Genomic DNA, 26,622 nt, shown 5'->3' with positions numbered 1-26,622 from the left:
CATATAAAAAAATATATAATAGCAAACAGCACAGGTGCCTTGATTATATATATATATATATCATTTAACACCTAACTGCCATCACTGTCCCACCTCATTTCCTATTTTGCCGGTCACCATCCATGTGCTTATTCCGGGCCCCTCACTCAGCGTCCCGTAGAAAACGCCACGCTATCTTGAGTCTATTTCACGAGTCCACGAAAGGTACCTCTATTAGTCCACATCTCATAAGATACCAAAGTTCTCTTGATCTACTCCCAAATTCTACCAATTTTGTAACTGGTCAGGACAGAGATGGAGCCTACATTTGCGAGATAAAAGTACAGGTGATACATCAGGTACGTTGGTGTCAGTACATGAAAATTGTTTTTTTTTTATTTTTAGCTCTTGGGCGGAGGCGGAGGCGGAGGGTGGAGTTACCACTCCAAACCCCTTCTTATTTTCGGCGTTCCATCGCCTCGCTTTCTGATCTCGATTCCATTCTGTGTCCGCCCTCGTCGTCGAATTATGGTTTCTGGAATGCTCCTCCTCGTTCCCTCCGTGCGATCTCTGGTCCTCTGCTAGGGTTTCCAGTGACCGCTGACTCTGGATCTCCTCCAGGGTGAGCTCGAGCTTAGAGAGTGAGATCGAGGGCGAAGTGAGCAACGAATCGTCAGTAGAATTGCTCGATTGGACGTCTAAGAGACTGGTCGTTTCATATAATTGTTTTGTCCCGACAACTGCCAGATAATGTCGTTCGGACAGGATCCGTGCAACTACCTCAGAGAGAATTGTTTCATGGTCAGTATCTAGGTCTTACAGGCGGTTGCAGTTTCTGTATTTGATCCATAAGGAATTTATATGATTGTTGTAGTATTTAAACTCTAGCTATCTGACCCACTGATCCTGAATTTTAGGGGTGATTGCTTATTTTGAATTTTTCATTAGAGATACTGATTTTTCTTGTTGCAATTTTTAACCTTAGTTGAATCTTTTCGTTATGCATTATGTTAGTTTTTGCAAGTTCTTATGAAATTGTGTTAAGTGAATGTGAATGTTTATTTTTGACATTGGATTCAGGTTTGGCTTCTGCTGATAGTCATTTGTATAAAAGTTTAACTGTTACTAAAGCAACATAAATTCTTTTTCTAGTTCAATGCTTTGGTGGAGGTGAATCCTGTCCAAGGAAGAAGATTAATCTCTTACCCAATTAGCTCCAACACTATTACCCAATTCTATTTGATTCCTTCCGGATTCATCTCCAATTGTTTCCTAATTAACCTCATATATTTTCTTGATCCATGGTGATACAATGCCATCTATGTATTTTCCATACTACTATTATCATCATATTGTTATCTCTATAAAAGAGGCTTCCTGTATTATCATCATAACATATCAAATGCAATATTTTTTTTAGTCACAACATACTGATTCTCATCTAATCTTCATCAAGAGATTGCCATTGAGGGGAGGTTGTCAATGCCACCTCCCTTTGCTTTTGAATCCCTTGTAGACCCCCTCTCTGTCTTCTTCCACATTTCCACATCCTCCTTGGCGACCTCTTCCTTCACATAACCACTAGTAGCCCACATTGAGCCTGAGGCTACTCTCACCGTTCATGATCTATTACTTGGCAGTAAATATATTAGAATCCAATGCGTGTGTCTGTATGATGAAAGAGCTGAAGAAAACTGTTCTCAACATGGATGCAATTTTTCCAAATGCAATTCTTGTTTTTGGCACTTGATTATGTGTGTTTGCAGTTTTAAGAAAGTTACAGTATTAAAAGATTTTTTTAGGATTGAATGGGACGTAGACTTATTGCTGTAGTAGTTATTGTTGTTGATTCTTCTTAAAGTAAGTAATGATTCCTGAGTAAACTTCTCTCCAGCCTCTGTCAATTAAAAGTTCATTCCTTCTGAATGCTACCAATTAGATTGATGCTTCTACTGGAGGAAGCCAGCCAAGTTCCTGTCAATGACTTGGAATTTTATGCTATAATTGCTTCTATTTTGTAATCTTCAAAGCAATCGAGGAATTTCAATCAGAATGCCTATGTTGTGGGGGAAATCTTCATCTAAAGATGTGAAGAAGAAGACCGTTAAAGAAAATTTCATCGATACATTGCATCGTTTTATAAGTCCAACTGAGCATAAAGAAGGTTCAAGAAGGATTGAACGGCATAGCAGCCATGTAACTTCAGAGAAGAACTGCAGATCCAGAGCTGAATCACAATCTACATCACCCTCTGCGCAAGTGTCTCGTTGTCAAAGTTTTGCTGCTAGGCCAAATGCCCAACCACTTCCTCTTCCGGATATAAACTCAGGTGTTACTTGTACACCCTCTAAAGTTCGTTATCAAAGACCAATATTGGAAAAACGGGGAAAACCACCATTGTGTTTGCCACTTCCAAAGCCTCATCACATTCCCAAAGGACTTGATGATTTTGATGGAGAATTGGCTACTGCTTCAGCTTCTAGTAATTGCTCGATTGATAGTGATGACCGATGCGATTCTCAACTTCAAAGTCCTGTAGGCAATGACCTTGAGAATACCAACAAAACTGTTGTAGATAATCATTTCAGGTGTGCAATAGTAGTTAAGGAATTCCGTCTGCATTTTTTCAATTTTAGTTCAATGCTATTTTAATGCGTGTGCAACCTAATGTTGCTTTTCTTTTTTGAAGCTTATTGCAAAAGGACCATTTTTCTCCAAGGAAAAGGAGCCCAAAAGAAATTGCTAAGCCAACAAAATTTTTATTTGGAAACCAAACAACATCTTCACCCATGTGGGGTGTTCCAAACAGTAATCGGTCTAATATGCAAATTCCTCATAACAATGCTATCGGAAGTGCCCCAGATAGTTCTATGTCAAGTCCTTCAAGAAGTCCTATGAGGGTTTTATGTCTTGAGCAGGTTCCAGCATCAGCATGTTTGCCAATGAAAACTGGTAATGATGTAACATTCAATGGATCTGGCCAGTGCTCAAGCCCAGGCTCAGGACAGACTTCTGGGCATAATTCTCTGGGTGGAGATATGCTAGGGCAGTTTTGGCAACATAGTAGAGGTAGTCCAGAATGTTCTCCAATACCCAGTCCAAGAATGACAAGTCCTGGTCCGAATTCCAGGATACATAGTGGTACTGTTTCTCCTCTTCATCCACGAGCAGGAGGAACTGCACCAGAATCACCTACCAGTAGGAACGATGACGGAAAGAAACAATGCCATAGATTACCTCTCCCGCCAATAAATGTTTCTCGCACTTCTCCATTCTCTCCAAGCAATTCAGCTGTTGCTACACCAATATCTCGTAGTCCTGGAAAGACAGAAAATCCTGCAAGTCCAGGGTCACGGTGGAAGAAGGGAAAATTGATTGGTCGTGGTACATTTGGCCATGTTTATGTTGGTTTTAACAGGTAAATATCCTACTATTAAATAAGGTAGATCTTTTGACTTGTTATGCTTCATTGCCAATTATTTAGCTTGTCAAAAAGGTTTTTTTTATTAGATTCTTATGGATGATTATTTAATTGACATATTTCTATATTTAATCTACATTAGTGTCAAATATGTATTGAAGTATAACTGACAAATGTGTCAAAATGGTCTAGGCCACCCATGGTGTGGTATGGCCTGACATGATTTTGGCCGTGTCTAGCTTGGCCTAGCCACAAACGAGATGTGCTGTGCCAAGCCCAATGGTATACGTGGATCTGTGCTTAGCATAGTAATTACAGTCTATGGGCTCGTGTTTGGGCTAGCACGACCTCAAGCTTGGCACGACCTCTTAGCCAAGTTTGGCATGTCTTTTTTCTTTTAATTAATATAAATATTAAACATTTTTAATACTATTTAATAAAAATTATCAATTTTAATTAATATATATTTTGATTTTTAAAATATATTATCAAATTTTAGTATTTTTGTTTCCTCTAATTAAATATATTTTAAACATTTGGGTTTGGTAGACTTAAGCCATGTAGAGCATGGCGGGGCTACCTTTGGGTCTAGGCTTGGGTTAGGCTTGATCCGAAATCAAATGGGCTATAATCGAGCCAAATTGCCCCTAGTTTTACATGGCAAATTACAAGCCGAGGTTGGCTTAGGCTGTGCTCAGCACTGTAGAGCTCATTGACACGTCTAGTTCCACTTGCACACATTAATTTCTAAATGAATCAAAACATTAGTTTTTTTCCTGATTGGTCATTAATAAGAATTTGGAAGTTAGATCTTATTTTGAAATACAACATATTTGCTAAGGCAAGGTCAAAGGTTTAGATTGCATTAGCAACATTTATGACAATGACTTTTAGCCAATAATTTGGTTTGAGACAACAAATATCTGTTGTTAAATTAGCTTGTAAATCTATGCAATAGGTGGACTTCATCATATTGCCAATTTCAAACTAATATGCTTTCGGACTAAATAGACGTTGAGACATGGGTATCATTTATTGTCTCTTTTAATCTCTATTTTTTGTATGTCTCTCAAATAAACACTTCCAAATTCATCCATAATCTTATACTAATGCATTTCTCCTTGCACATCTATGAGCAAACCCATAATTGAGGAAGTATAGAATTGACTAGGGAAGGAGCTTAGCTATCCCCTTTTTTAAGAAGCTCTACCTTAATCAAGTAGTCTATTTGAGTCAAAGCAGTGCTAGCTTCTATCAATTAAAGTATGAAACAATTTAATTAAATATAGTAGTGTATTTGGGAGCTTTGATGCAATAGTAAAGTTTCTGTTGTGTAACTTAGTGGTTAGGTTTGAGTCGCGACAACAACCTCTTGCAATATAGGTTAAGGTTGTGTACAACCGACTCAATATGGTCCGACTCTTCGTTGGGACTCCACATTAGCGGAAGTTTGCGCACTTCTTTTAAAGTAGTCTATTTGAGTCTTAGGGACATGGGCTAAAGTCAAACGACCTTGAAAGTGAGGGAAGCCTTTATATTCAATAATGATTCATGAATATCAACCACTAGTGTGATAAGGGTGCGGGTAATTTTGTGTGTAAACGTAAACTAGTAGAGCCAATAGAAACACCTTGGAATTATTTCATGGAAAAAATAAGTTTCAGTTATAAATCCACATAACTTCATCAAACATCCTTAAAATTTTATTAATTTACTATCTTCATTTTCTATGTGAGTTTCTCTCCGTTCCTGATTCCTCGGACTTCTATAGGTTTGTTTTACTTTCCATGTCTTTTACTCTATTTATGCCGTTATTTATAGTGAGAGTGGTGAAATGTGTGCGATGAAGGAAGTTACCCTCTTCATGGATGATGCAAAGTCAAAGGAAAGTGCAAAACACTTAGGGCAGGTGAATACTTTGTTGTACTAGAATTACATCCTCTACTGTATTTATACTGTATTTATTATTGCTCTTCTTTAATTTTCAAGCATCATTCTTTGTGTTTTCTTTTGGCAGGAAATATCTCTTTTGAGTCGATTGCAACATCCAAATATTGTGCAGTATTATGGTAGTGAGATGGTATTACTTGCTTTCTTAATACGCAATGAGAACATTCTATTACTTGTCAATTATTGATGATTGGTTGTGGTGATAAAATTTTTTCTTGGTCCATCATTACAAGACATTATTACTATCTTGGTAATTTTCCATCATTTCTTGTTTTTTTTTCCATGTTTTCCATTCTTTTAAAGCTCTTTGTAAGCTAGGACTAGGAGTCTAAGTAAAACCGATTGGTATAAATGTCAACTGAATATCATCCCTAGTAGGTCTGCCCATAAAATAGGCATTTAGAAGTGATGCAAGCCATGAGAAGCTAATAAGGATTCATGCTACTACAGCTATTAGTTTTTTTTTTTGTCATGCATTCAGTATCCAGTTATAGGATGTGATCTAATATATAGATGATGAATATTTATTCTTTAAAAGACAATGCAATACTTATCTCTCTTACTTTGTGCCAGAGCATGCTCTCCTATTTAGAGTTTTATTTGATGGTGTTGTCTCTCCTTTCTCTACCAAGGTAAATCCTTAATTTCATCGCCACCACCCATTCAATCTCCACCCTCCGTGCCAGGAATCATGCTGCTCCAACCAACTGTTGCCTCTCCTTGACCTTGTATGCCTCCCTTGCTCATAAATACTAGCGCATCTATACATAAAGAAGCCTCCCTCGTTATTTGCCACCTTCCTCATCCCATGCAGCTCAGAAGTTATACCATAAATTGGAAAGGGAAGGTGGAGGAATAGATTTCACAAACAAAGAAGGCACAAATAAAAAAAAAAGGGCAGCCCGTGCACGAAGCTCCCGCTATGCGGGGTACCGGGGAAGGATCCATTGTACGCAGCCTTAACCTGTTTTTTGCAAGAGGCTGTTTCCAGGATTCGAACCCGTGACCTTTAGGTCACATGACAACAACTTTACCATTGCGCCAAGGCTCCCATTCAAACAAAGAAGGCATTAATATGAATAAAATTAGTAATTATATATATATTGGAGCAAAAGGTGATATCATTCATCCCAAGTGACCTAGTATCGTCAGTCTCATAACAAGATATAAGCAAGTAAATCACGGAGGGTATTTTGCCCTAGTGCACCCTTTACATGTGTTATGACCCTCGGATATGGATCACGTAATGGGACAGTTTACCGACTGATCGATGGAATCAATCTTTGTCTTGGTTTTACGACCTTGTGTTATGGCCCTTGGATATGGATCGTGTAATGGGATCAATCTTTGTCTTCTTGGTTTTATGACCTTGACTGCCTATGGTGGTAGGGATAATTTAAGGTTCGTTGGGATTAGATAACCTCTCGATCAAGGGGGTTTGATTTCTTTTTGTAAACTTGTAATCTTTATTGTATTATTCTGGCTATTTAAATACAACCACTGACATTCCTTCTTAACAAAGAAAAAAACAAACACTGAATAAGAAAGACCTTGATGGCCTATGATGGTAGAGATAATTTAAGGCTCATTGGGATTAGAGAACCTCTTGATCTAGGGGGTTTGATTTCTTTTTGTAAACTCAGTCGTAATCTTTATTGTATTATTTCAGCCATTTAAATACATTTAAAGGAAGAAAACAAACACTGAATAAGAAATGTTGTATTCTTACTAAAAATAAGGATACTAGACTCAATCCCAATAAAAAGAAAGGATACTCGACTTAAATAAAAATCAATTACTATAGCCTCTTGTATTTGATGGGCTCCAGATTTTCTTTAATTGCATGGGCTTGCCCAAGGTCCATAACATTACTCCTCCATTGAAAAATATGTTTGTCCACAAACATGAATGATGGGTAACGTTTCATAATAGCTACTGCTTCTGCCCATGAATCTGCATGGTTTGAGGGGTGCAGTTGCCTGTGATCGCATTGAAGGAAATTTCAACATCCTCGACATAGTCTTGTTCATCAGACTCTTCTAATCCGTCAAGCTAGAAAAGACGTTTGCAATGGTGACGAGGAGTGTAAAGTTCATCGCAATTAAAACAAAGGTCTTTGACACGTCATTCTTCCATTTCCTCCCAATTTAATCGTTTGATAAATGGTTTCTTTGGTGGTTGGATGGGGCACATCGTGGTGTGACGGTAGTTTCAGATCGTTTAGAGCATTATTCATAAAGATAGACAAAACTCATAGCCGATGTGAGATCTTTTGGGTGGTGAAGCTCAACTTCCACAACGATGTGATCTTGGAGGCTACTAATGAATATTTGAACTTCTTGTTTTGATGTCAAGGAATGTACTTGTGTCATCAATTGTTCGAACTTTCGTTGGTAGTCTTCCATGGATCCTGATTGTTGAAGTTTGGCAAGCTCATCCAATTTGTTGTTGCGAATAGGTGGCCCAAACCTTAGATTACATTGATCTTTAAATTCCTCCCATTGAATATGAGATCGATTACGTTCTAGTTTGATGATCCATAATTGGCCATATCCCTTAAGATGGAACGAGGTTAGGCCAACCCTTTTTTCCTTCGAAGTGCGTTGATGGCGAAAAAAATGGTCACATTGAGTCATCCCAAAGGATCTGACTGACCATCATAACATGGGAAATCTAATTTCGAATACTGTGGTATATATGAGGATCCCTCCTCATGCCCATGATACTCTTTCGAGCGGCACCCTTATGGGTCAGGATGGCTGCTACTCTCTTCACCTGGATGGTTGTTGTGCGAGTGTAGCTTAAAGAAGCCGTTGGATAATTCCTCTATTTGAGCATAGATGAGCTATTGCCGTTTTTCATTGGCAGCTTTGTCCTCCAATAAATTTTGAGAAAAGCATCAAAGAGTGGTTGAAGTGATTGTGAGTCATTCATTACGACAAGCTCTGATACCAATTTGTTATGACCCTTGGATATGGATCGCGTAATGAGACGGTTTATCGACTGATCAGTGGAATCAATCTTTGTCTTCTTGGTTTTACGACCTTGATGGCTTATGGTGGTAGAGATAATTTGAGGCTCGTTGGGATTAGAGAACCTCTTGATCTAGGGGGTTTGATTTCTTTTTGTAAACTTAGTAATCTTTTTTGCATTATTCCAGCTATTTAAATACAACTATTGACATTCCTTCCTGACAAAGGAAGAAAGCAAATACTTAATAAGAAAGGTTGTATTACTAAAAAAATAAAGATATTAGACTCAATCCTACTGAAAATAAAGATACTGAATAAATACTCTTGAATTAAACAATCATTTCTAAATTTGCTTATCTTGATATGCACCCTCCTTTCTAAATCTGTTGTGCATGTATCTACGGTATTTGATGGGCTCGAGATTCTCTTTTGTTGCATGGGCTTGGTCCATAACATGACGATCGACACTCAACGAGACATTTTACATCCATTGGGGGACTTGTTAGAGCAAACATTCATGTAGGTACCAACTGTGCCAACTCGTGAGGATAGTGATTATATATTAGTCAAATTAAATTGAAAGTTATTATTATTCATTAGAAAGTTTGGGAATTCGTAGATCAAGGTACTGATTGGTGAATAAATCACCTGATTAGTGGGATTAATTATTGCTCCATGATGGAAGATCTTATTTCGATTCATTGTCCTTTCTAACCCCATCGATGGGCCTCTTCCTTGCTTATGTTTAATACCCACACTCGAGGCACCTATCTTGCTAATGTACAATTGACAACCGTGATGTAAAAAATACTCCAACACCTGTCTAAGACTTCTCTTTAGTCACCAATTGCCATCTCATATCCCTCCTTTGATTTTAATGTTTTAATTTCTTTTAACATAGGTACTCGTAAATCCTTTATTCACATCTTTTTTTCATTTTAATTCTATACACCAATATGATCTAAATATGTTACATTTGTATCTTCATTTACATTCCTATGAATGCCTTAGAGGCACTTTGCGACAACTAACCATGATCGATGAGATTGGATGCTCACATTTTATTATTTTGAAACTTTTGAGGACATCTTGAAAAAGGATAATTTATAGGAGAGTAAAATGTGGTAATTTTTAACGAAAGGACATTCTAAACTTTTCTTCATCTTCCTTTTATAACAAACTAAAAATCAATTTGGCATGTCTACCAAGCTTCAATGTAGTGACAATGCTTAGAAATATTTGTCTCACTCCTTCACTTGGTTGTATCAATTCATAGTGGTCTTTGTTAGTTCTTATGCTCACACAGACTTAGTAAAATGGTATAGCAGAATAAAAGAATCAATTGAGATTGCTCAAAGTTTACTTCTATACATATATGCCCTCTTTCTTTTTATGACGACATTATTCTCAGTGCACATTATCTTATAAATTGTATGCTAATCTCTATTCTATGGTAAAGTTCACTTTACTATCCTCTTTCTATAAGATGTTGTACACTCTCTTCTACCTTAGGTATTAGGTTATTGAATGTACTTATTTTATTCATCTATTGTGTTCCTTGATGTGGTAAGTTTTCCTCAAGGTCCATCAAGTGCATTTTTAGTTATTATTGTCTCTAAAAAGTTTATCATTGTTATTTCCTTAAGAAATGTCATGCCTTTAACATTGCTAATGTGTCATTTTTTTAGTCTGCTCCTTTTTCTCTCTATATCATCTACTTGAGTCTACATAGGAAGATCTTCTTATCCCCACCCATTGTCCTTTCTACCCCTACCTTGTTGCTAATGACCCTCCATTTAAAGAACCTTCCTTGCCAATGCACAAATGACGACTATAATGCAAAGACACTCCAACTCCACCACATGTTTGTGACTTTCCTTCTCTCTAGTCACCAATTGCCATCTTGGAACCCTTTGATTTGGATATTTTCATTGCTTCTAACAAAGGTACTTGTGAGTCCTCTATTTCCCATTTTTCATCCACTTTTTTGTTTATGCATTATTATCATATAAATATGTTGCGCGTGTATCTTCATTTTCCTGAGAGTACATTCCAATGAATGCCTTGGTGGCATTTTCAAATCTTAGGCTACAGCTAACCGTAATCAATGAGATGGATGCTCTATAGTCTGACACTTAGAAGTTGATTCTTTTTTCCCAAGGAAGTCCACATTAAGTCTCAAATAAGTTTTGTCAATTAAATGTTGCCTCTATAAATAGTTGATTGTCTTAAAGCTCATTTAGTAGTAAAGAGCTACACCTAGATTTATAGTGTTTACTACATGGTTACCTTTTTTTTAGTGGCTAAAATTACTTCTGTCCATCTTTTTTTTCCCTAATTGTTGTCTTCTATTAACTCCTTTATCAACTTCATATTGAGAATAACTTTCTTCAAGCTGATTTTTCTAAGGTCTATGGAGTAGTCTTCAATGTTTATTGCTCAGGGAAAGCTAGTCATGTGTGTAAGTTAAAATCACTGATAAAGGTAAACGTACGTATATCTCACAACTCAAGTATGCATTGAATATGTTTGATGAGACTGTCATGGTAGAAATTAAACCAGTAGATACTTGCATAGACCATAATGTTAGATTAGTATCAGGACAAGGGGAGCTTCTAAATGATCCCAGGAAATACATAGGATTTGTAGGGAAATTTCACTATCTCACAGTCACCAAACGTGACATCTTTTTATTCATAGTATGTAATTAATTTTTAGAGAATTTATACCATAACCCATTGATAGCCCTCAAGAGTGCTCTAGAGAAAAGTATCTTATTTCGTGATCTTTAGATCTTGGAGTACTTGAGTGTAGATTTGATAGCTTCTATGGATAAACAATATGCATTTGGCTATTGTTGCTACTTAACGATGTAATTTTATTTCTTGGGACAATAATAAATAGACACTTGTAGCAAGATAAGTACAGAGATAAAATATAGGACTATATAGCTTTAGTTACAGGTGAGCTCATCATGGTTAAACAACTTCTGATCAAGGTAGGATATGCTTTTGTAGAGACAATGATATTGTGACAATCAAATACTATGCATACATCTTCGACCAATAGTTTACAAGAGGACAAAACACATAAAGACTGCAATTACCACTCAACTCTAATGATTTACATTAATCATTAGAAACTTATTAACTAAATCCTTAAAAGAACCTAGTGTGTAATACATTAGTAACAAGTTGAGTTTCTATAAAAATTCAAATTAGCTTGAGGTAGATTCATGGTGTTATAGACTTAGTTGTAAATTGATAGAGTGTTTATATCTAATGTTCCTTATTAATCAATAATATATATAGGTAGAAGATGATAAAGAACCTTGTAAATGGATCGCCTTGAAATTCAACTTGGGAAAGGGTATTGACGCTACACTCAAGCAAGATGAGAAGGTGAGTGATAAGTTATGGGGTTTGATTGCCACAAGTTGCCTTGATAAGACGGAATTAGTTCTTTGCCTAAGAACTAGAAGGAAGGTCTCACAAAGAGAAACTCAAATTTTCATTCAAACTTACATGATTTGCCATACAAGAGTTCTCCTATTTAACATCCCTTAAGATCCACTATGCACTAATTATGCAATAAATATCATGTTTGCATGCATGGTATTTATTATCTACTAATGCAACCACTAATCCCTAATACTAGCTTAATGCAACCATGCATGCATGGTATTTTAATACTAGCTTAGGAATTCTCCAAAAATACATTAAAAACCCACAAAGGGCATCAAAAATCACTTTAGAACCCCCTGCATACGAAAATGGTCCTCATGTTGGTTCAATTTCACTTTCAAATTGAAGGAATGTGATCCATTTAGTTGTTGGCTCCATTGTGCATTGATCCTCCTTTTCCTTAAGCCCCATTATTAAGCCTTCCAAAGCTTGCTTCATTCTCTTAGTCTTGGACCTTGTCATAGGTCCCCCAATTCCCTTCAATGCCTCTTCTTGGCTCACATCATTCCCTCCTTTAGGTGAATTCGTCCTTGAATTTAGGTCTTCATCTCCTACATCAAAAGGACTTAAATCAGCCACACTAAATGTTGCACTAACACCATACTCACCGGGCAAATCAATTTTGTAAGCATTGTCATTAATTCTTTCCAACACTTGGAATGGTCCATCTCCTCTTGGTTGAAGCTTTGATTTCCTTTGGGTAGGAAACCGTTCCTTCCTCATATGAACCCACACCCAATCACCGGGATCAAGGACAACTCTTTTTCTCCCTTTATTGGCTTGATTTGCATATTGCTCCATTTTCTTCTCAATTTGAGCTTTAACTTGCTCATGAAGCTTCTTCACATATTCTGCCTTTGTTTTGTCATCCTTGTGAACTAAAGAAGAAGTGTTAGGTAAAGGAAGCAAATCAAGAGGTGTTAGTGGATTGAACCCATAAACAATCTCAAAAGGAGAAAATTGAGTAGTAGAATGGATCGCCCTATTATAAGCAAATTCAACATGAGGTAAACATTCTTCCCAAGACTTAATGTTCTTCTTAATAATTGCTCTAAGAAGAGTAGAAAGTGTCCTATTTACCACCTCAGTCTGGCCGTCAGTTTGTGGGTGGCATGTGGTGGAGAAAAGAAGCTTTGTTCCCAGCTTATTCCATAAGGTCCTCCAAAAATGGCTTAAAAATTTAGTGTCACGATCTGAAACAATGCTCCTAGGCATACCATGAAGTCTTACCACCTCTTTGAAAAACAAATCTGCCACATGAGTTGCATCATCCACTTTGTGGCAAGGTATGAAGTGTGCCATCTTGGAGAATCTATCAACTACAACAAAAATGGAATCCTTACCTTTTTGAGTACGTGGTAGCCCTAAAACAAAATCCATAGACAAGTTAGTCCAAGGAAAATTAGGAATAGGCAAAGGCGTGTAAAGTCCATGAGGTAATATCTTAGATTTTGCTTTTCTACACACAATGCACCGTGCACAAAATTTCTATACATTATGTTTCATGTGTGGCCAGTGAAAATGTTCAAGCAGCATTTCTAAGGTCTTTTGAACCGCAAAGTGTCCCATTAAACCCCCCTCATGTGCTTCCCTAACTAGCAATTTACACATGGATCCTCTAGGCACACAAAGTCTGTTATTCTTAAACAAGTAGTTGTCATGCCTAACAAATCCATTTTGTGATTTTTTTTCACACGCAGCATATAATTGGGAAAACTCATTATCATGTACATACAATTCCTTAATATGTTCAAAGCCAAGCAATTTAGTTTCAAGTGTAGCTAACAAGTTATACCTTCTTGAAAGTGCATCTGCTACAACATTTACCATTCCTTGCTTATGCTTAATCACATAAGGAAATTGTTCAAGAAATTTGACCCATTTGGCATGCCTTTTGTTGAGCTTCCCTTGCCCTTTCAAATACTTCAAAGATTCATGATCACTATGAATGACAAATTCTTTAGGCAAAAGATAATGCTGTCATGTTTGCAATGCTCTAACAAGTACATACAATTCTATATCATAAGTGGAATAGTTAAGAGTGGCACCACTTAGTTTCTCACTAAAATATGCAATGGGATGACCATCTTGAAGTAAAACAGCCCCAATACCCTCATGAGATGCATCACATTCAATTTCAAATGATTTGGAAAAATCAGGTAAAGCAAGAATGGGTGCATGTGTGAGTTTATCCTTAAGTGTTTGAAATGCATTTTCTTGATTCTCTCCCCATCTAAAACCCATGTTTTTCTTAACAATTTCATTTAGGGGTGCTGCCACTGTGCTGAAATCCTTCACAAACCTCCTATAGAAACTTGCCAACCCATGGAAGCTCCTAACCTCACTCACAGTTTTAGGAGTTGGCCAATCTCTAATGGCCTTAATTTTCCCTTCATCAACCTGCACTCCTTTTGAACTTATGACAAAACCAAGAAAAACCACATGATTAGTGCAAAAAGAACACTTTTCCAAGTTAGCATATAGTTTTTCCTTTCTAAGGACATGCAAGACAGATTGGAGATGTGCAATATGCTCAACAAAACTTTTGGAATATACCAAAATATCATCAAAGTATACTACCATAAATTTTCCAAGAAATTCTCGTAAGACATGGTTCTTAAGCCTCCTAAAAGTGCTTGGCGCATTAGTTAACCCAAATGACATTACCAACCATTCATACAATCCATATTTGGTTTTGAAAGCTGTTTTCCATTCATCCCCTTCCCTTATCCTAATTTGATGGTACCCACTTTTCAAATCAATTTTAGAAAAGAAGCAAGCACCATGCAATTCATCAAGCAAATCATCAAGTCTAGGGATAGGATGTCTATACCGAATTGTGATGTTGTTGATTGCTCTACAGTCAGTGCACATCCTCCATGATCCATCCTTTTTAGGCACCAAAATTACGGGTACAACACAAGGACTTAAACTTTCTCTAACCCATCCTTTTTGCAATAACTCCTCAACTTGATTTTGTATCTCCTTTGTTTACGGAGGGTTGCTCCTATAAGCTGGCCTATTAGGCGGAGAAGCGCTAGGAATAAGGTATATTTGGTGTTCAATCCTCCTCATTGGTGGCAAATCGTGAGGTACTTCCTTGGTAAACACATCCTCAAAATCCTACAAAATAACAACAACATCACTAGGCAAGGAGTTAGTATTATATTCCAAGCAAGTTTCCTTACACAAAAGAAGAAATATAGGCTGCCTTGTCAAATAAGGTTTCTTCGCCTCACTTTCTCTTGTAAACAAATTTTTTATTTTTCTCTCTTTCTTTTCCTCATTCTCTCTTTTCTTTTGAATTTTGTCCTCAAAATTAAGTATTTTCTTTTTCACACACTCTTTCTTTTTCTTAAGCTCTCGCTCTTCTTTTTCTCTTTTCTCTCTCATTTTTATTTGATCCTCACAAACCTCTCTAGGTGATAATGGTACAAGTGTAACTTTGCGAGAATTGTGGATAAAAGAGAACTTGTTGGAGAATCCATCATGGTGAGCTCGCCTATCAAACTGCCAAGGTCTTCCAAGAAGAATGTGGCTTGCCTCCATAGGCACAATATCACATAGAACTTGATCTTCATATTTGCCAATGGAGAAATTAATCAACACTTGCTGGTTCACTACCAATTCTCCACTATTACTTAGCCATTAGAGTTTATATGGTCTTGCATGTGGTGTAGTCTTGAGGTTGAGTTTGGTGACCAACCTAGTGCTTGCCACATTGGTACAACTTCCACCATTAATGATCATAGAGCATGTCTTATCTTGAATAAGGCAGCGGGTATGAAAAATATTTTCTCTTTGGTCCTCCTCATGCTCCTTGGCTTGGCTTCCCAATAATCTCCTAACAACCAAGAGATCTTCATCTTGCGCATAGGCTGCTCCATCATTTTCCTCATCGCTTGAGGAAGAGGAATGAGAAGTAATTTCTTCACTAGAGATACTCCCATTATCTCTCACCACCATAGTCTTCTTATTCGGGCATTCGGATGCAATATGACCTTTTCCCAAACACCTAAAACACTTGATATCCCTATTCTTAGAAGTGGAAGAAGAGGTAGTAGGAATAGGCTTCTTAGTGCTTGCTGCCTCCTTAGAATTTGAAGAAGAACCCTCCTTCTTTGGCTTGTCCTTCCAACTTGAAGAGTAGTTTGGAGAAGATGATTTCTTCATAACGCCCTTTCTCTTTAATTGTTGCTCTATTTTCATTGCTTGATGCACTAAGTCGTCAAGCTCCACATAATGTTGTAACTCCACAATGTCTCCAATGTCTCGGTTTAGGCCATGGAGAAACTGAGCCATGGTAGCTTCCCTATCCTCCACAATATTGGCCCTAATCAAAGCCACCTCCATCTCCTTGTAGTAATCATCCACACTCCTACTCCCTTGGGTGAGTCTTTGCAATTTGTTGTGCAATTCCCTATGGTAGTGGGAAGGCACAAATCTCCTTCTCATCAAAGTCTTCATTTCGTCCCAAGTGTTGATAGGATGCTCTCCATACCTTCTTCTCTCCTTTTGCAATTGATCCCACCAAATTAAGGCATAATCGGTGAACTCAAGGGCAACCACCTTTACTTTCTTTGCATCATTGTAATTGTGGCATGAGAAGATTTGCTCTATTTTCATCTCCCACTCAAGATATGTTTCGGGGTCATTCCTCCCTTGGAAGGAAGGTATATGGACTTTCACACCTCCTAGATCATCTTCTCGTCTATGGTCTCTACCTCCTCTTTCACGCCTTCTTCCCCCTTCATGCCTCCTTCTTTCTCTTGGTGAATCATAGAATGAGTCACTTTGACGAGATTCTTCATGATTAGAATTGCCCCCACGGTTGGAAACATTTTCTCCTTCAAGTCGGTCCATCCTTTCGTGTATTTCTTCAAGTTGTCTTTGAAGCATTCTTTCAAATTGTTGAGTAAGTGCCTCCATTTGAAGCCTATTAAGATCTCGCCTAGGGAAATGAGGTGATCTTTCCCCACTCATGCTTGCAACAAAAGAAGATACAAGGAAAATTACAAAAGAAATGTTAGACGGTTCTCACCACTCTACTCATGTGGTTGCACTCAAATTTATCCACTCAGCTTCCTTTATAAGCTCTTAAGGAAAGAATCTTATCAATGTCTTTCTCAAGACAGCAAGTAGACAATCAAGTGAACAAGAAACCAACAATAGAAATATGAGTAGAATAAGAGAAATAAACGGATAAAACGAGAAATTCAGCAACGATTAACAGCAAAGGAATATCTTTGAATTCAGATTTCACAAAGAAAGAATATTGAGTCCTTTCGGTTCACAAATCCTCCTTTTTTTTTCTTTTTTTTTTTTTTTTGAGTTGAGGACTCAAATAGTGAACAGAAATTCTGACAGATAGGGATGAGAGATCAACAAAGAGGACAAGAACAAAGATGAAAACAAGACACAAACCTGAAAATCAAGGAGCCAAGGCTCGATACCAAATGAAAAGAACCTTGTAAATGGATCGCCTTGAAATTTAGCTTGGGAAAGGGTATTGACGCCACACTCAAGCAAGATGAGAAGGTGAGCAATAAGTCATGGGGTTTGATCGCCACAAGTTGCCTTAATAAGATCGGAATTAGTTCTTTGCCTAAGAACTTGAAGGAAGGTCTCACGAAAGAGAAATTCAAATTTTCATTCAAACTCACATGATATGTCATACAAGAATTCTCCTATTTAACATCCCTAAGATCCACTATGCACTAATTATGCAATAAATATCATGCTTGCATGCATGGTACTAATGCAACCACTAATCCCTAATACTAGCTTAATGCAACCATGCATGCATGGTATTTTAATACTAGCTTAGGAACTCTCCAAAAATGCATTAAAAACCCCAATGCATACGAAAATGGTCCTCATGTTGGTTCAATTTCACTTTCAAATTGAAGGAATGTGATCCATTTAGTTGTTGGCTCCATTGTGCATTGATCGTATGGAACAATTCCCACTCTACTACAGCTATGTTAGTGTTTTCTGCAGGATGTGATGTGTAAATTGAGATTTTGACCATTAAACTAAATATTTGCTAGCATGTTAACTTTAGTTCCATGTTAGACTCAAATCCTTACTTGATGTGTTTAGTATGTAGATATAAATGATTTCTTGCCTGACCATCAACTAATGGTTTGCCACACATAGCATGGCATCATGGAGAAGTGAAATCTCAATTTTCATTTCTCTTCAAGAATAGTGAATCAGTATGCTTGCCGCCTATAATTATCTAAGCTACTTCTATTTTGGACGATAGATCTGATTTGATGCAAATATTCCTTTGTCCTGATGCATCCTAGAAGTCTTTAGCTGAAGAAGCTACTTGATAATTCTTTATTTCCTTAGGAAACTTATTGCCCACTTAGGTCCACTTAGACTTGTTTGATAAAGATATAGTTTAGGAGTTGGGTAGTCACTATGTACTCGATGATATTTATATCCTATCTTCGCTTGTGCCTTGTAATTTATTGGGAAATTTACATTGCTATATCCAGATAGTGTATATTTCCATTTTAGATGAAGGTAACCTACTAATACAATTGAATGAATAGCAACAAGCAATAGTATATTTCTTTATCATAGATCCATGACTTGATTATGTGTATGTATTTCCTTCAAACAGATTGATGATAAACTTTATATTTACCTGGAATATGTATCCGGTGGTTCTATACATAAACTCCTCCAGGACTATGGTCAATTTGGTGAGCCAGCAATTCGTAGCTATTCCCAGCAAATTCTTTCTGGATTAGCATATTTGCATGCTAAAAATACTGTACATAGGTATGACATAAGGAATTGTTCCTTTTGAATGATTGGTCTCTTTTCTGCACCTGACTTTTTACTGAACCTTGTGCAGGGACATAAAAGGTGCAAACATATTGGTAGATCCAAATGGCCGAGTTAAGCTGGCAGATTTTGGGATGGCAAAACATGTATGCTTTTATCTCTAAGCACTGTTTGAGCAATTTTATCCTTTTATATCCTGATAATATAGTGGCTAGTCTTTCTAATGCAATAAGGGCTTGAAAATCTGTGTTTGGGAAAAATGTTGTTTTTCCTATCTCCATATTCGTGCATGTTTTTCATGTGAAATTAAATATATCATACTTGTTTTTTGTTGCAAATTTCAGTGTTTATTAGCTACTTGAGTTTTTCTTTAGTATGCTATTTTGGCAATTCACTCACTAGTCCCACCTAGCTTGATTCATATGATTTGACAGACTGGATTTTGAACAATACATTAAATATATTAATATTAAGGTTCTAAGAATAGTATGTGATTTGTACATTGAATTCATATAATGTCATTAGTCATTCTAAGGTATGTGTATACTTGAAAATCTGTTTGGACGAAATGTTGTCGTGCTTATCTGACATATCTTGCATGTTTAGTATAACTTAACTGCCACACATTCTTTGTGCTCACAATTCATATAACTGTGACTAGTCATTTCAATGGAACATGTGCTTCAAAATCTGTTTTGGATGAAATGCTATCGTGCTACATTTTGTGCATGTTTATTTTTTAAAAACTTCTTTATGTGCTAATTCCGGTTTTGTATTTTGAGTTGCTCCTGTAGGCTTTATTGTTGGGAGTTAGGCACTTCCACATACTATTGTTGCCACAGTGCCACTTAATTTCATTCATATGATTTACCAGATTAAATATTATAATAGTGCTTTTAGTCAAAGTACTTAGCAGGTCAGTGGAGGAGAATAATCTCCTAAAGATTAAGCTTATAGGTATTATATATCATTCATAAACTTGATTTATCAATCTTTCTCAGTCATTGAATTTATTATACATACCTGGAACTCATGTGCCAGATCACCTAGTGATTTTGTTTCTTACATCCCTTGCTCCATGACAATCTGCACAACCAGTTGTGTTATGCATTCAAGATATGCTTGGATTGTGACACTAGTCTACTTAGAGCATCCTTTATTTTTTTTAACCAACTTCAGATTATATGAAAGGAATAGTGTATAGTAATTTACAATTAGTTTTTGTTTTACTGCAGAAGTAATAAGTGTGCTTATATATATAGATTTTTGTTATCTTGGGCAGACGTTCAGTGAATCCGGGCGCTTGGACCACTCCCGGGCACAATGGTCCGGGCGCCTGGATTCACTAAGAGTCACCCCATGCATCGCCCACCGAACATCCGCCCAGGATATATATATATATATATATATATATATATATATATATATATATATATATATATATATATTCAAAGTTTGCTATCAGAGTACAATGGCTTGATCAAATCAGCTGTAGGTGAATTATAGCATATTCTAAGAAAGTCTGCATTTATATTTTCTGGAAGTCTGCCACTTTGTCATACTGTTAGATAAAGAACATGCATCATCCTTAATTGTGATGAGTTAAAATTCCATGAGATCATTACACATGTACTCAAACTTCAAATGCATTCTCATTTTTCCACTACCTATGTGAATTTGATATTAAAATTATTTTTTAACATGGATTAGTACAAAAACAAACTATTCCCTATTGAATCTATTCTGAAATCTGAAGGCATAAAGGTAGTTTTTTTTCTATGTTTGAACACAATATTTATCACCTAATGTTGTGTTTCCCAGATTACTGGACAATCATGCCCCTTATCATTTAAGGGAAGCCCGTATTGGATGGCTCCAGAGGTATTGTTTAATTCAGGTGACACTTTTATCAATTATGCATCTAAACTAATTCCTATTATGCATCGTGTGGTTAGGTCATCAAGAATTCGAATGGATGTAACCTTGCTGTGGATATTTGGAGTCTAGGGTGCACTGTCCTGGAGATGGCTACATCAAAGCCACCTTGGAGTCAATATGAAGGGGTTGTTACTTAAAACTTTGAGAGCGTGCAAAATTTATTTAGGGTGCTACTTTGATATTTCTACTACATTGATGTGAAATTCAGAAAGCATCTTCTTTTACTAGTTTCCTTATATAAACTTTCTGTATTTAAGACTTTTTACATAAATAAGTTGTAGACATACATTTTTCAAACAAGGACTATAGATTTATCAATTACTCTCCATGAATATATTAATTTTGAGAATATGTGTGCTGAATGCCAAGACACCTTTTTGGATGATTTGTGAACGCTCTTGCTAATTCTTTTCCATTTGCAATTAAGTTGTTTGCCAAGTTCACTTTATTCCACATCTCTGAATGGAAATAGTTATTTGCCCAACATGGTATCACCAGTTACACTAATCATTGACTTGAAGTAGCAATTCACAAGAAGCCCGTTCCCTAATTAATTTTCTTGGATGATCTCGCCCTTTGCTTGTATTAATTTGAGAATAGAGTTTCCCTTGTCTTGTACTTGATAAGAGTGTTGTACATATTTTACATTATACAAAGAATTTATCCATTTATAATGCATGGCCAAGTATTAGTTTTATTCTCTAGTTTGCTTACTTTATTTTATTTGTTTTTTTTTTCAATATTTATGAACTGTTTCTTCCATAGATTGCAGCAATGTTCAAAATTGGAAACAGTAAAGAGCTTCCAAAAATCCCTGATCACCTCTCTGATGATGGCAAGGATTTTATAAGGCATTGTCTTCAGCGTGAGCCATCTAACCGCCCTACAGCTTCTGAGCTTCTGCAGCATCCATTTGTGAAAAATGCATCATCAATTGAGAAATCTCCAATTTGTTCTGAACCTTTAGAATCACCAGGTGGTATTTCAGCTGGAACAAACATTAAGGTACCTTCTAAATAATTGCGATGCAAAAAAAAAAAAAGAGTCGGTTCAGGATCTAATACATGGTTTTTATTTATTTTTACCAGGTCAAAAATTCATATTTTATATTTCTACTTTTACTATTTCCTATTTGCCTAGTCTATTTTTCAAGACTTAATAAGACCAGGTTATAAAAGAGGCCTTATTACATTGTCCAAATCATTCCACAATAAAATATACTTTTTTGCTTTGGCCTTCCTTGCTCAGGGGATCACTGACCAAGGCATACAACCCCATGGGATCGTCAATTTAGGCACATGGTTCTATCTTGGGCTACGTCAAGTATAGACTAGGGACAGGACGCAAGTATAGCTCCACGTATAATGTGAAAATTTCTAGAGTTTCATTAGTTTGTCTATTTTTCTTGTGGAATCATCTAGATTCAATTCTTTAAATAGTGAATTCCCATTGTTGTCTAGACATGAAATGACAAATAAACTAGGAAATCTCAGGTTGAGGTTTTTGTGCACAAGCACCAACTTTTGCCCCTAAAGTTTGACATGCCAAATTGTTTCGTTATTTATTTCTATTTCAAACATTCTTTGTCCTTAACCAATAGCTCAAAGGTATATAATTATGACTAAATTGACCATGGTATTGGGAAACATGGAAATTAGTATCTAATTATTTTAGTTCATCTCATATATAATCATAGGAGTAACCGTGATTGAAATATCGTTCCATGTCGGGCGATACGCTCGGTTTTTACTATTCTGACACGGGAGCGAAATCGGCACTGTATGTGTGATAATTTCGTGCGTGTCATCATGTGCGTCATGCTCATGCAACAAAAGGTGGGTCGGAGGTGTCGCAAGACACGACGCCTCCAACATCGCCAGCGATCTCACGACGCATGATGCTATTGTGCCGAAGAAAATTTAGCACTACACCCGAGTTTTGGAGATGTAGCGGTCCTTGCCGAGACGTTACAGTCGGACCCTGCAATGCGTTCCTTCCGGGGAACAACCTAGCATTAGCACAATAGTTTAATAGATTCATTTATTGAATATTTGCCATAGTTTTGACACTAGCTGGCAACCTAGCGCAACCCTCCTCCTTTATATCAGCTTAAGTTGATAGATCTTGTTGGGTGAATGGAGTTAATTTATATAATTATTATATATAAAATAACATCTTTGTATTAATTTATATAATTATGATTATTTAATATGGACGTTAGAGAATTATAGAGTTGACCTATGCAGAATGTTACAAGAACCAATGCTTCCATTTGATTCACACAACTTCTTTTGGTATTAGTAAGGTAATATATTATGATGTATCAATTTTAATTCGAGTTATTGATAGATCAATTTTCTTTAAAGAAAATTATATTTAATTATTTTTCTAACAATTTTAAGTTGTTCGATAATGAAGAACTTATATAAAATCAATATACAACTTATTTTTAAATTATACACAATAAATATATTTATCTAATAATTACTATATATAAATAAAAATATACAAATCATATCGGCATGGCATGATACGATCGAAAGCTTATCGTTCAGTCTGAATCGAAATCTCAACACGGATCGAGATTTTAAACCTTGAAGTAACTCTCGTTAACGTGTAATTCCTCAATTTAGTCACACATGGTGAGTTTTGGGCTAATAAAGAAGTTTTGTAAAGCTTAGATGGGGTACCCACTATTAATTTGGTTAGGTATTTTGGTTGGGTGATTGTGCCTTACATGTTAATAATTCAATTCATTCATCTAAGTGGGTCGTATCAATTAGTATCAGCAAAAACCTAATCCTAGGAATGATGAGATATTGGAATGGCTATCAATGTTGTTGTGTAGCCACCATTTGACTTCATGTACCTTTATTCGAGGAGGTTTCTAGGCTATGAGTTGAAAAGGTTTGGGATGTCAAGGCGTAAGTAGGGAGATTATGATATTGTTTAGTCCCATATGATAAATTTCTATTCCAGTCGAGTTGAATTTATTAAGTTGGTTGAGTCTATTCCAATTGACTCAAATCAAATAGAGTGCAAGGCTTATCTTGAGCATAGGATTTAATCAATTTGACAGTTAACTAAGCAACTAGAATAAGCATTAATAGACTCCCATCTTCGATTTTGCTTGGCTTACACCTTAAAATCTCCTAGATCATGCTCAACCATAGACTACAACTCGAAACTTATGTTCCTTAACCGAAGGGTCACTGTCTTCAGGATGTCTCGGCTTTATGTTGTCCAAGAATTTGTCTCCCATCAGGTCCTCAGTCCCTTAGATGCACTAAGCCTTAAGCTCCTTCCATGTGCTATCCTTCATTAGGTTACCTACATAGTCCCCCTATTGTGGCTTCTGTCAAAGTTATTGAATCAACTATATGTTCGTAGTCTTGTAGTCCCCAAATGTTTCATCCTTCATGGATCTCCAATAGACTTTTTAGCCATCACAACTTGGCTACACCAAGTCAACACAACTCGACTTCGTGGAGTCATAAGCTCCACGAGTTTCATATGAATTCTACTAAGTTCTTGCAAACTTTGTACACATATTAGTAACATGAAAATTTAAACCCTTTGACAAACACATCAAAACATCAAGCCATCGAACCATCACAACTTGGCTATACCAAGTCAATACAACTCAACTTTGTTGAGTCTGCAAACTTCATACACATTAGTAACACAACAAAACTTATCCTTTGACAAACACATTAAAACATTTTGGTCGAACACGACCACATAGGGCATGATTGCACTAATACTATTGACTTGGGTTTTGGATTAAGTATTTTGGTCTAGTGATTGGGCTTTACAAATTAATGTCAATTCTCTCATTTAAGCAGACTGGACCAAGTTCACATCGGTCAAAACTCTGCTAATTTTTTATTCTTAGTTTTTATATTTTACATTCACCTTCCCAGGTACACTTTCGCACATTTTACATTATGGATACTTGTATGCCATTTAACTCTACTGCCTAATATTTAGATGTAATATTTTATATATTGTCATACATTCCTATATATATTCTATATAGAAATACAGATATTGTAGATATGTGATCTGGCTATTTGAAGCATGAGTCTAACTAGTGAACCAACTTCTTGGAGTTTGACCAGTTCATCATCTTCTAGTGCAATTTTGGAAACTGTGCCAAAAACAGTATGGGGATTTGAATTACAGATGTAATTGCCTCATTGTTCCCTAAGTGGCTTCACTTGAAACATGTGCTTTAGTGGATAATGAATGTGTATTTGTTAATTAAACCAATCCCTCGTCTATGAGAACCATGAAGTACATGGTTAAATACACGTTGATATTGCAGAAATTGATGCACTTTAGTAGAATTTAAAAGAATGAATCTAAGATCTAGGTCTAGTTATATAATCCTTGTGCTTTTTGAAGGGATGTGTTCAGTCAAATGCTCTGTTTTCTTCTCTATATTTCTCTTTCATTGCTTCATTTTGCATCTGCTTTGATCGTGATATTTTCTTTTGTACTTGTTATATGCTTTGAATTTTCATGTGGCTATTAATACAACTCCAGGTAACTAGCCATGTGAAAAATTTGTCTTCTCTGGACACAGAAGGAATGACAATCTATCACATAAGAGGTGGAGCACCTACCATAACGACAAGGTAAATCACTTGTTTTTTTTTTTCTTGCCTTTGTTAGACCTATGATTTTATTAGTATGTTTGTTGTTTTCTTTTATCAATTTAAAAGGCAGGAATACTTGGTCTAACTTGGGACATGGTTTAAACATGACATGTTAAGTTTGAAACTTTGTCGAAAGCATCCTAATTATATTTGTTTAAGAAAATATTCAATGTTTTCCTGTCATCGTATTTCATTATGGAACAATCAAAGAAATCCAAATGAACTATTGGTTACTGTGGGATGTGATCTTACAAATCAAACATTTTAAAATTTTTCTAATAGTATGTTGAACTTAAATGCATACTCAATAATAGGCACGTGGTTAAGTAGCACTCTTAGCACACAAAGGTCTTGTGTTCCAATTATTCGCACTACTGCACAAAATTGCAGCGAACATGCGCCTTTTAAAAAAAAAATTAATTTTTTTTGTAAAATAAACTATTGATTATCCTTCTCGTATGCAGTGATGTTCTTATGAGATACATATCTTGTCCTGTCTCTCCGATGGGAAGTCCTCACTTGAATTCCAGGTCTCAACGGTATGTGAGTGGAAGGATGTCCCCTTCTCCCATTTCGAGTCCTATAGCCACCTCAGGTGCATCTACACCTCTGACTGGTGGCAATGGTGCTATTCCCTTCAGCCAGTCAAAGCAAGGGGGTCGGGAACCTGATGGCTTCAATCGCTTGTCAAAATGCAAAAGTGATGTGTATCTTAGCGGGACCATTTGCCATGAACGGAAACTCAATCTTTTAGCTGGAATGCAGCAAGGCCCGCAAAATGTCTGGGAAAGAGTGGCATCAGAAGCTGACATTCGCAGTGCTCAGTTTGGTAGGTTGAGACAGGTTAATTTACGGGATCCTCATGAGAAGCAGCATGATCATGTGCTCCTTCGTTCTGTAAGAGATCAAGTGAAGCTTAAGCCTTCACAAAGTCCCAGCAGTTCAGGTATTCCAACTCATGACTCACAAAGGCTACATGACTGACAGAATGATCAGCCAGATCTTAATTTTTTTTTTTGTTGGTCTGGCATGCTTATATTGCCCCCCAATTTCATCCCAAACTAATTTATTTGGTAAGGAAGTTGCCACTGTACAATCATTCTTTGTTCTTTGGAGACTTGGGCAGTGGACTACGTTCTTTTCTACAAATTCTCTGCCAAGTTTCAAACTGCTAAGTATTAGTGGAGTCTGCAGATTGACGCAGTGATTTCAGAGGATGCAAGTTCTTTGTTAGGAAAGCAAAAGAGCAAGCGATGTTTGGAAAACCGGAAGCTCGGAACTCAACTTGTGCATACAGTTTGACTATTTGTATAAAGGCTGACCCCCACATTGTCCAACATTTTGCATCATTAAGTTATTATACTATGTCTGACTGCATCAGTTTGGATGTACAATTAACATATTTCTAAGCATTCTCTTCTATGCAGTTATCTATA

At 36.5% G+C, this 26,622-nt stretch overlaps 1 protein-coding gene across 2 annotated transcripts; it reads left to right on the top strand.

Moving 5' to 3' along the window:
* Positions 1-375: 375 nt before the first annotated feature.
* Positions 376-26,622, top strand: LOC122052004 (mitogen-activated protein kinase kinase kinase YODA-like). Of its 2 annotated transcripts, none has more exons than XM_042613374.1 (12): positions 376-780; positions 1,919-2,567; positions 2,669-3,397; positions 5,222-5,309; positions 5,418-5,480; positions 18,421-18,581; positions 18,658-18,733; positions 20,409-20,468; positions 20,543-20,650; positions 21,291-21,530; positions 25,074-25,165; positions 25,651-26,622. In XM_042613374.1, exons 2-12 carry the CDS (start codon positions 2,032-2,034, stop codon positions 26,168-26,170), a joined length of 2,673 nt encoding a protein of 890 aa, XP_042469308.1. In that variant the 5' UTR covers positions 376-780; positions 1,919-2,031; the 3' UTR covers positions 26,171-26,622. The 2 variants fall into 2 exon arrangements, with proteins under 2 accessions (XP_042469308.1, XP_042469307.1); XM_042613373.1 differs by having other exon boundaries at positions 1,874-2,567.

The sequence above is a fragment of the Zingiber officinale genome, chromosome 3A (genome assembly GCF_018446385.1).
Source record: "Zingiber officinale cultivar Zhangliang chromosome 3A, Zo_v1.1, whole genome shotgun sequence".
Lineage (NCBI taxonomy): Eukaryota > Viridiplantae > Streptophyta > Magnoliopsida > Zingiberales > Zingiberaceae > Zingiber > Zingiber officinale.
The sequence above is the reverse complement of the archived record's forward strand: the minus strand, read 5'-3'. Positions and strand labels throughout refer to the sequence as shown.

What these genes read in the sequence shown, in the direction of transcription:
- LOC122052004 (XM_042613374.1), top strand. Translation starts at nt 2,032, where the DNA reads ATGCCTATGTTGTGGGGGAAATCTTCATCTAAAGATGTGAAGAAGAAG. An exon ending in GTTTATGTTGGTTTTAACAG is followed by an intron (nt 3,398 to 5,221) that starts GTAAATATCCTA and finishes CGTTATTTATAG; the next exon opens with TGAGAGTGGTGAAATGTGTG. An exon ending in GCACCTACCATAACGACAAG is followed by an intron (nt 25,166 to 25,650) that starts GTAAATCACTTG and finishes TCTCGTATGCAG; the next exon opens with TGATGTTCTTATGAGATACA.